This window comes from Stigmatopora argus, chromosome 4 (assembly GCF_051989625.1).
Source record: "Stigmatopora argus isolate UIUO_Sarg chromosome 4, RoL_Sarg_1.0, whole genome shotgun sequence".
Classification (NCBI taxonomy): domain Eukaryota; kingdom Metazoa; phylum Chordata; class Actinopteri; order Syngnathiformes; family Syngnathidae; genus Stigmatopora; species Stigmatopora argus.
The window spans coordinates 8592860-8604066 of record NC_135390.1 but is presented as its reverse complement, the minus strand read 5'-3'; the positions used below and the strand labels follow the sequence as shown (position 1 = coordinate 8604066).

General features: G+C 38.3%; 1 protein-coding gene across 3 annotated transcripts; it reads right to left on the bottom strand.

Moving 5' to 3' along the window:
* Positions 1-328: 328 nt before the first annotated feature.
* On the bottom strand, positions 329-9767 carry LOC144073311 (protein tyrosine phosphatase type IVA 3). 3 transcript variants are annotated; one of them, XM_077599037.1, is made up of 8 exons: positions 9435-9767; positions 4351-4662; positions 4226-4279; positions 2659-2804; positions 2489-2581; positions 1765-1895; positions 1433-1507; positions 329-1096 (listed from the first exon to the last, which is right to left on the bottom strand). In XM_077599037.1, the coding sequence occupies exons 4-8, from the start codon at positions 2752-2754 to the stop codon at positions 979-981; spliced, it is 513 nt and encodes a 170-aa protein (XP_077455163.1). In that variant the 5' UTR covers positions 2755-2804; positions 4226-4279; positions 4351-4662; positions 9435-9767; the 3' UTR covers positions 329-978. The 3 variants fall into 3 exon arrangements, with proteins under 3 accessions (XP_077455163.1, XP_077455162.1, XP_077455164.1); XM_077599036.1 differs by having other exon boundaries at positions 4365-4662; XM_077599038.1 differs by lacking the exon at positions 9435-9767 and adding an exon at positions 9145-9392 and having other exon boundaries at positions 4365-4662.
* Positions 9768-11207: the final 1440 nt, after the last annotated feature.

Sequence of the window (11207 nt, the reverse complement as noted above, 5' to 3'; positions counted from 1 at the left end):
TTACTTTTCCGGGCCACACAAAATGATGCGGCGGGCCAGATTTGGCCCCCGGGTCGCCACTTTGACACCTGTGCTCTAAATTGTCCCTAGGTATGAGTGTCTGTAGACTTGTGTTGTGCGATTGGCCTGCCACTGATTCAGGGTGTCCCCCAACTGATAGCCGATGTCGGCTGGCATAGGCTACAGCAGTTCAGAAAATGAATGAATGAATAAACGTTAGCACACTACTCCTACTGTAGTATTCAATTATATTGCCAAATTGCAAACAGGAGCCCGTTAACAATTTTAGGTCTGGCAGAGGACAAAAAAAAAAGAAACAAGACCATGATTTGATATATATACTCTTTTATTTACATTTAGTCCACACCTTTCAGGCATTTTAATAATTGTTGTTACCATATTGTTTATCCCAAATCCTTCTCTATTCCACCAGTTAATTGAAAATAGCAAAATGCACTCTGAAATGTAAACACACAAACATTGGTTGTGAAAACCAAAGTGAAGGCTTTATAGGTACTATCATGCTGACAGCATTGATATTTGCCTGCAAAAAGTCTCTGGGAATTGTTAAAAATTATTTTTTTCATTTGGCAGCATCCGTGAATAAGAAACCATGTGTCAAATTAGAATGAATATTTGTACAATAAAAAACACCAAATGAATTGGAGGTTGTGCTGCATGCTGAAAGATTAACCTGCATTTCCTAATTAATTGTTTTCCGTGTGTTACTAAGCAACTTCAACAAGCCTGAACAATCAAATTTGCCCTATTTTCCATTCTGTCATCACAGCTACATCTATTAAAGCAAAGATCCCAAATATAATTTTGTTTGCAAAGATCCAAAGTTATTACAAATGGAAAACTTTGATTTGTTATGAAAGGAGGGTAACACATTAAAAAACATTATTTCATAGGTTGGGCCTTAAAAGGGTCTAACATTCTTGTGTCCAAATACGTGACCGATGTGTTTGGGTGTTTTCACATAGTGCAGCACTTGTTCTTGTGAGTGTGAGTGTCTTTAAAGCGAAGCCGTTGCTTGGATCGATACTTCTCCAGGTAAGTTAGTTGTTTACTGTTGATTGCTCCACGACGCTTCCTTAAACAGAAATAGTTGAGACAGAATTCAATGGTTTGAAACAATATTATAAATTCAGTTTTATATTTGTTATGCTTTAAATTGAAAATGACTTAGAAAGTCATATTTAGGTAGAAAACAAACAACAAAATAAATACTGTGATTTACCAACCTAGGGCTTACTCATGAATCATTTTCATACATCCCAAAAGGCCCCAGATATGGCCTCAAAATATAGATTGAAGTTATCAATGCATTGATATGTCCACCCTACCCCAGTATTAAAAGCAGTCTATGTAGTCTCTTCAATAATAAACATTTAGTTTGCTATAAAAAAAAAGTTGGGAGTTTACTCACTGTCGAATCAGTTGAATAGCATCTTCATACTTCATTCCACTCTCTATCAAAGCAAGTGCGACCAGCACAGGAGCCCTGTGAGGACATACAATAGGCATAAACACAGTTGTCCGCCTGATGACAAATAATTCATCGTGCACATCTAAGCAAAGTGCCTTGAGGTTACAGTTTAATTTTTTTGTCATCCTAAATCTACTGCAGTGCAATCAAAATTTGTACCAAATCTTGTAGATCATCCAGTAACATCATTTACAAATTTATTGTAGAAGTGTGTGTGCATAGTATGTATTGTGCATGTACTTTGAACATGATTTGAAGGGAAACCTGCTAACCTTCCGAGGCCTGCCACACAATGAACAGCCACGCAGCATCCAGGTTCCTCCTGAAACTTCTTCTTCAGTAAACTCAGCCAATCATCCACTAGTTTGCTTGGAGGAGGTGCACCATCGTCAAAGGGCCAGTCCTGAGCAAGAAGCAGTGTAAAACCACCATTCCATAAGTACCTTTAGAATAAATGTGTCTGGTGTTTAAGCTATTCCTTTATTAGGGAACAACCCTACAAGTAAAATTTTGTAGTAAGGACTTTAGTTTTGTTGTAATATAGTAAGGGGACTATGCAAATGTTACCCTAATCCCTACAGTACAATTTTCTTGGGGCTTAAATTACTTTTTTTCATGTTACTGTGGCGTAATTTCAATATTGTGCCAACATTCCCATGATTCTAAGTGTATTTGCATTATTGTTTTTGTCCAAATTACTTAATTTTAAATTATTTCAGTAGTAAATTATCTCTAATTTCATCTATGACACCAGCTACAGAGGTCCCAGGTTTAGGACTTAAAGGCGAGGTGTTATGGGACCGTCCCGGGACATGCTGGGGAGACTATAATTCCTGGCCAGCCTGAGAATGCCTTGGGTTCCTCCTAGAAGAGTTGAATGAAGTGGCTGGGGAAAGGGAAGTCTGGGCTTCCCTATTGAAGCTGCTGTCCCCATGACACAACCTCAGATTTGATCAGATTGGATCAAATTGGATGGATGTTTGTAGATTTACTCACCACCACAGTAATGCCATCTTTCTCTAGTGGTGTTTTGTCATATGTGACGTCACAGACTCGAACCACTGTCGTGGCCCCAAATCGCTTCAGGTCCTGGAACACAAAAGCAGACTCAGTTCTGTTGTTTTGCTTCTTTGCAAAGAATTAGGTTGTCAGAGATGGAATCTTACCTCAATGAAAGAGCCAAGTGTGCTGTCTGTTGGGTTATGTGTGATAAGAAACCGCATGTGATTGTGGGACAGTTCCACTGGAGCTGGACGGTTCATGATGCTCAGTCAGACTTTTGCCACACAGTTGTCCAAGGAAGACTTCCGACCTTTACATTTGGAAACGAGATATTAATAATCAATGATGTGTGAGAGAGGCTCCAGGGCTAGTGGGACTGCACAATTTTGACAATAAAAAAACTAATTGTACATTTTTTTTTTAAAAACAAATTGTGATTTGGTTTGCAATTTTTACATTTCACACTTTTAAAATGCATAAACAAGAGTTTTGAAGGGAAGAAGTCATTTCTTTGACAACAGACTAGCATTAAATAATTTTTGTATACATAGCTCCAATGTGATAAAGCGGCCACTTTGGCACATTGCAGTTCTATAATGTTGGTGCCTTACAGAGGAGACTGGTTAAAACCAAACAAACAAACTAATATATAAGGAGAGAAAAAAGCTGAATGAGGTTAGATCATTGCAGGAGTCAAAACCTCAATGTCAATGTTCTTCATTCAGCTTTACTTGCAAGTGTTACAAATGGTGTATTTATTATTACTAGTACTCACCCTTGTATTACAAATGTGCTATAAGCAATGCACACTATATCATTATACAATAAACAAAAATGCATACTGCAATTACAAATTTGAAATGAAATGCTCCTTTACACTTTTTCCACACGATTTAATCAAGTGTTTTCAGTGTATAATGGAATTTAAAATTCAATAATCAGATGCCTTACATGCTCACAGCAACAGTGCAAATAAATGGATGTTGTAACTTACAATGGAGAAACAACTAACCAACGTGAATTTCCTAAATTGTTGACTTGTGAATTTTGGGAATACAGCACATTTTTCAAAATAGTGCATACCCAATACAAATCCCAGTTCCAATGAACATAAAATGGTGTATTAGACAAATTATAAACAAAACACTATTACCATAATCTCCAAATCTATATTCAATTGGGCCCGGCGGATGAGTGGTTAGCTCATCGGCCTCACAGTTCTGAAGTCAAGGGTTCAATCCTAGGCCGATCCTCACTGTATGGAATTTGCATGTTCTCCCCGGCCTTGCGTGGATTTTCTCCGGGCACTCTGGTTTCCTTCCACATCCCAAAAACATGCAGAGTAGGCTGATTGAACACTCTAAATTGCCCATAGGTATGAGTGTGAGCGTGAATGGTTGTCCGTCTCCTTGTGCCCTGTGATTGGCTGGCCACTGATTCTGGGTGTCTGTGTTCCAGCACCCCCTGCAACCCATGTCTGGATAAGTTGTTTGGAAAATGAATATATTCAATAGAACATTAAAAATGAGTAAATATTTCACCCAAAAATAAGTAAAGTTGATCACTTTTTAATAATAACCATCTTGTCATCATAGTGTATTTAATTGTACATGTTTAAAGGGATTTGAAAATTATTGTATTACGGTTTTATTTACACTAAATGTTACACAATGTCCCCTGTTTTGGTGTTCATGTTGCAAAACTGTTCAGCAAATGGATGAAATTTCTCACCTTAGATGTCTACTGGACAGTTGTTGAGTCTCTGATGATTGGTTGAATGGGTGGCTATGGTAATGAATAAATGTAAATGTTGAAATTGGGGGAAAAAGATTTCAAAAATATGGAAAATATTTTACCCCATCAGCTTTACCTATCCCAGGAGGAAACAATGTATCATCAGTTCTGTGTTTAACTCTCACAGACTTTGATATCAGTCCTTCGTTCCTTTATGCTCTGGCAAGAGAAGATCTTCAAGTCCTTCTCCACTTAGATTTTTGATGCTCTGTTTATTACCCCATCAGATGGCTGTTTTGCCCAGGCACAATTAGTTTCTTCAGACTTCAGGGTCCCACAACTGCATGGTACAACTGCATCATTGGTTGGGTCTACATGTGTTGGGCGTGGCAGTAGTCACCACTTTGTCGCACAAACGCCATCAACCAGTGCTTCTGCAAAGACAAAAATCAACCAATAACTCCAGAATTAGATAGCAGATATTTGTCACCCTCCCGTGTACACCTTGTTTACCACTAGATGCCACGGTTACAGTAAATATACATGATTTCAGAACACCTTTTACATTAAATTATGTGATTACAGTTTGGGAATGTGATTAAATGTGAATCCTTTCACGTGGGCAAACACTGCAGACAAACACCTAGAAAAAGACGAAAGGGTAATCTTGGTAATCTGCGATCACCTCTTCACCTCTGGCGACAAACACACACATGGAAGTACACACAAGCATTCAGTCACATGGCAAATTACTCACTCACTGACTGCTCCACAACAGCGCCGTCTATTCTAGGTTGTTGACGATCTATATTTAGTTATTATCCTGCGATGTGTTGGAGATTACTTAGTACGAAAGCTTTTTCTATTCACTGGACGTAAAATTTACCGTTGTAATCAGTAAAGAAAATTCTGATTACAAGTGCTTAATATGCAGTAGCATCACCATTGTTCATAAAGAGGTTCTAATATTTTGATTAGTGTACACAAAAGGGGGGACCAGATTTTGATATGATGCAGTGCAATCAAGATAATCAAAATAATTACGGGTTAAATTTTATTTGAATCTTTTTGAGTGTCACAATAGAACATTATATATTTGTAATGGCATGACTGATTCTATAAATTATAATAAAAACATTAGATTGAGCGAGTTTTCCTAACATAATGAAGGGTCCTATATACAAAAAAAGGGAAAAAAATCAACTGACTACACTTATCGCACATAATGACATGAATCAACAACTCTCTGTTGAATAGGGCGGTCTAGCTCAATAAACAGATTCATTGATATTGAAACAAAATCTCTGAGGTAGTCAATGTTTTTATTTCCCCGTCTTCTGTTTCATAGTAACCTAGTAATAGCAACAGAAAAACAACAACAACAACAACAATAACCGGACACTGATAATATTCGTTTTTAATTTTTGTTGAACTTACCACAGTATTCTTTTTGATGAAGTTTGTGAAAATAAAAACACCAAACGTGTCTCCAGAGTGCTTCTGCTTCGTTATGGCTCATTAACTGGGTCAAGCCCCAAAATAGTAAAAAATGTATCAAATAATCACCACACAGAGCCATGCTCAGTTGCTTAACGCAATGTTTTCTAACAATTATTGCGTTACATTTCCAAGAGAATTATTTCATGGCACATCCCCAAACAAAAACATTACTAAAAATATATGAACCAAGGATGAATAATGTTCATCAATCATTAAATAAATAGGTTAACTTTTATTAACCGCAAAGAAAAAAAAAAGATTGTTATGCCTGTCATTTTATGTTACTGGCATAGACCGATCAACATCGATGCATTGCCATTAAAAGCGACCAATTACCGTAATTTTCCGACCACAAGACACACTTCACTAGAAGCCACACCTACCTTTTTTTATTTGTTCATATATAAACAGGACGACACTTTAAAACACATTTGTATTACGGATTAAAACAAAAGCATGCAGTTAATTAATGTGAATCAATTAACATATAAAATGTACTACACATAAAGCTGCAGGTGTACAAATTGGGGGGAAAAAAGAAGCAGATTACGGTCCAAAAATTATGGAAAGTGAAATTTCCCCGTTCACTCTTAAGATAATTATAGCGCATATTATATATTTATCGGGATGATCCAGGCTAATTTCTCTTCACAACTACACAATTGGCTCCAGAACTATTAAAATTAAGTTTACTATGGTTCATGGTTAGAGACCCCAGCAAGATAGTACAGACCTGTGCATGCTATACAAAGGTTATTATTACCAGTTATCGCTGTGCTGCACCTGTCCTAACTTGCAATGGGGAAAAAGAAGGCGTGCTAAACGTCCTATAAAGATGACACACATGTATAGTCTGCATGGTTTCCTCGAAGTGGTTAGTAATTAAGTACACATACTTTGTTCCTGTACCGAGTTGGCAAATTTTCCGGTACTTGAGCATTTATTTATTTATTCTTTTTTTTGTTTTCACCCCCTTAAAATTAAGGTAACTGTGTGTTCTTTTTACTCCTTTGTGTTGTGCAAGATACTCCACTTCCATGGCTTCACTGGAGGAACTACTTGATTTTATTCGCTGAAGGCCTGTCAAGGAAGCACTCAACTAGTAACAGCTGTTGTTTTTCTTTTGAATTTAAGGGCATATTCACACCTGCACTTATTTGCTCCAGACGAAACCGAAAAGTTTGTGCACGTTATTGGCCGGTGTGAATACAAACAAATATTTTTGTATTTTATTGTGTTACTCTGCTCGGACGGTCTGTTTTGTACAATGATTGAAAACATTTTTCACATACGTGGGATTGTTGTCAAGTCCTGAGATTCTTGTTTGAATTGCAAATTTGTTGTTATCCAGAGGTTGAAAACTCATTTTCTGAACCTTTTTATCCTCACTAGGGTGGCAGGGGTGCTGGAGCCCATCCCAGCTGACTTCGGGCCAGAGGCGGGGGACACCCTGAATCGGTGGGCAGCCGATTGCAGGGCACAAGGAGACACACAACCATTTCACACTCACACTCAATTTAGTGTCCAATCAGCCTACTATGCATGTTTTTGTAATGTGGGAGGAAACCGGAGTACCTGGAGAAAACCCACGCAGGGCCAGGGAGTATGTGCAAACTCCACACAGTTGGACCGACCTGGATTTGAACCCAGGTCCTCCACTGTGAGGCCGACGCGCTAATCACTCAGCCGCCGGGTCACCCAGGTTGAAAGCTGTACACTTGAATTTAAAAGATAGGAGTAAAAGCTCATTTTTTAATTAGCAATTATTATTTTTATTATAGATCAAGAAACCTAAACAATCTAATACACAAATAGGTTTTGATTAATTGATCAATCTGATAAATGCCCACCCTTTTCTTCAAAGACAGTAAAATATATGGATGAAGAAAGAAAATTGATAAATTATCAATTAATGGATAATTATTTCCAAAGTAGAAGCTAAAGTATACAAGGGTTTTATTTGAAAGAAATTATAATAAATTGGTTTTTGTAGGAGGATTCCAGGTATATCAGAGAATGTCCATGTATTTAGTAGTTTGGGACAATTTTTCGATTGAACAATGGCTCCAAATGATTAACAAATCATCAAAATAATTACCCTCCTATTGATAGACTACAATATAATTTTACTTTGACAATTTTACATGGGAGGGCAATCAAAGGTAATTGATTAATCAACAACTAACTGCTCATCAGATGAGTTGAAAGTTATTGAAAATCTTTAAGTTTGGAGTCTAATTTTAAATTATGCAAACACTTATTTTAGCAACTCAATTGTAAATATTTCCCAGATTTCTGTAGTCATCATTGAAAGCTGACTTATGTTTGTTTAAAAAATAAATAAATAAATAAATAAATAAATAAATAAAAAGACAAAGGAATAGAATTTACCAACTCCAATGTAAAAAAAAAGTTATTTACCATGGGTTTGTGAAATGATTTGGAGCAATCAATCCAATGACAATTATAATCATGTTATGGAATAAATAAAATTATAGTCAATTTGTACTAAAAGGCAATTGTTTACAGCTGTGGTAGGAATCAGATGCCATCAAAATGTATTGTATTTAAACCTGAAGCAGCCTCCGAACATTTATTAATGTTTATCAAACTTGTGAAGCTTCAGAAGAATAGTATCTTGATTTTAAAGGTAACTCCTAGTTTGAAAAAAGTAGTAGAATATAACTCCTTCTCATGTGAAACTGTTAATGTTTGATTTACACTGATCATTAAATAAAATTAAACTTAGAATCATTACTTCTCCAGTTAATATAAATCAAGTATGAATCCAATCAACCGATAAAATGATTGGAGTATTTATTCATTCATTTTCTGTATCACTTATCCTCACAGCGGGCTCGAGGGTGCTAGAGCCTATCCCAACTAACTTCAGGCATCAGGTGGGGGACACCCTAAATTAGTGCCCAGCCAATTGCAGGGCACAAGGAGCCGGACTACCATTCCCACTCACATTCTTACCTAGGGGCAATTTAGAGTGTTTAACCATGGGGAAGTGGGAGTAAACCGGAGTACCCGGAGAAAACCCACACAAGCCTAGGGAGAACATGCAAACTCCACAGAGGAATGTCTAGACCTGGGATTGAACCCTCGATCTCTGAACTGTGAGGCTGACGGGCCGCCTTCTTGAGTAATTGAATGATTTTAAAAATATAGTAAACGCCCTAAATTATCACGTCATAGTTGTCAATGACCTGATTTACCGTTCCCCCCTGCTCTAGGGAATACCAGTAAAATATCAATAGAAAAGAAACACCCCAGTAAAATACAAATACATGAACAATGTGTAGTTTGAAAGATTTCAGTGCCTGTCTTTTCTTTTATTCAATCAAATCAGTTGTTCCGTATTCCCCAACGTCTTCTGTGTGTATTTCTTTTTGTTGTGTGTGGCTGCTCACCTAAGAAGACAGCTTTCCTCCTTACTGGGAATCTCCACATAAACTGACAAACTGGTCTCACGCTCCTATGTTGCAGATGCTGCTCGCCTGCTAGTAACCCCGTTTTTGACACCGAATACACGTAGCAAAGTATTTTTATCCACATCTATACCAGCGGGTGTGTGAGCGGGTGTACGTGAGCGTGTGTGACGCACTATCTTTTAGGTGGCAACAACCTGCAAAGTTAGCGCGCATCTAAGGAGTTCAGCGACAACGAGAACAAATCTAATCTCGTCAGAGTTTGCCCTTACCGCTTTAGATGTTCCGTGTCATCTCCGCAGGGAGACGTAAACATAGGTGGGTTTTCCAACGACGTCCACGTGAAGGTAGTAGTAGTCTCGACGGTCTTTTTGCAAACAACTACCTGTAGCTCCTTCCCGGTTGACGCTGAAGCTGCGGGTGATTGGCCGCGAGAAAACAAAACAACCAAAAAACGAGGAAAATGCGTCGCAAACTAAGAACATGCAAGCTTTGCAGTAGTAAAGTCGACGGAGGATCTACGGTGAGCCGGTGTAATCAGGCTGAGCAGCCATCTGACCCTGACAGCCCTGTCACCGCCAGAACACTCGACGGTTTAATGCTCTTAGAAGAGCCTCACTCCTCCCCCCTCACCGCCTCTTCTCCATCCCCTTCACCCCGTTCTTCCCTCCCTCTGCCCTCGCCATGCAGGTAGACTTGCTGAGCACGATCGTGACAAATGTAACATGGCTCTGTCTTCTATGTAACATTGCAGTTTTTGATGCCAAAAGACAATGGTAAAAAAAATCATACAGACATCAATTCCACATAAGTGGACATCACATAACAAAAATTATCCAGAGGTTGAAAACTCATCTCATTTTCTGAACTGCTTTATCCTCACTAGGGTCGCAGGGGATGCTGGAGCCTATCCCAGGTAACTTCAGGCCAATGGTGGAGGACACCACAAGGAGACAAACAACCACTCACGCTCACACTCATACCTAGGGGGTAATTTAGAGCAAGGGTGGGCAAGACCGGTCTTCGAGAGCCCCTATCTGGTCTGTTTGAATCAAATAATCTGGATCGGTAGCAATCTTCTGGACAGCTTGCTCCTCTTACCTACCACACATCCCCGTAAGGTTTGCCGGAACTCATCCCAACTGAATTTGGGCAAAAGGCAGACTACACCAGAGGGCACACAGAGAATCAAACACAGGAATCAAGCCCGCATCTGCCCGGACCAATGTCAGACGAGTTTAATAAATAAGTAAACAAATGCATATATAAGAGGATTTTTACTCATTGCCTGACATTGAAAAGTGGGAAGACTGGCTGAGAATGCTAATTTTTCATTTTGTCTAGAAAAGGCTGGCTGCACAGACACCCAAAAGTTAAATGGGTCTAGCACCGTCAATGGCAGCCAATGAGGTAAATGATTGCCCTCCGAAGGGTTAACTTCTCCATTCTGGTTCTCATTCTCCAAATAGATAGCCCTTGAAGCCACCACACAGGTTAGACAAGTCAAATCTTTACGTGCACTTAATGGAATTTTCCTTCTCCTGTTGCTGTACAAGTGTTACATTTTACTGCATTTTTGGCACAAATACAGGTGCAGAGCATCATTGAGCATTGTAAGGGTGCTAGGACTGCGGTTATGCAAAAATGACAACCATACTACAGTAAAGCTCCAAAACCCAAATGTATTTCAGAAAAAAAATCACATTCATTCATTAAAGGGCAAAAAAAAAAAAACATGTTTTGGCAGATATTTTGTGTATATTAGGATTTTTTTTGTACAATGTTTGTCATTTGTTATTTTATTTTCTCAAGAATATGTTGCATACCAACACTTAAAACATGGTAGATATCGCGGTCAATGGTACTGAAATATAATTTTTTCACTGCTGGGATTCACAATTCTTGCCAGTTCAAATGGATTGTATGCCTATTGCAATAAATGTGATACAACCAGTGTGTTGTTTCAAAAATACACCACTTCCCATGTGACAACACTAGTCAAATTGTGGAAAACTGAATTAATGTTACTACTTGTTTGTGGAATA

Excerpts from the sequence above, each read along its gene's own strand:
- LOC144073311 (XM_077599037.1), bottom strand. The coding sequence starts at position 2,754 with ATGAACCGTCCAGCTCCAGTGGAACTGTCCCACAATCACATGCGGTTT. Across the intron at positions 2,582-2,658 it reads CACTTGGCTCTTTCATTGAG|GACCTGAAGCGATTTGGGGC; the intron begins GTAAGATTCCAT and ends TTTGTGTTCCAG. Across the intron at positions 1,508-1,764 it reads TGTGTGGCAGGCCTCGGAAG|GGCTCCTGTGCTGGTCGCAC; the intron begins GTTAGCAGGTTT and ends ATGTCCTCACAG.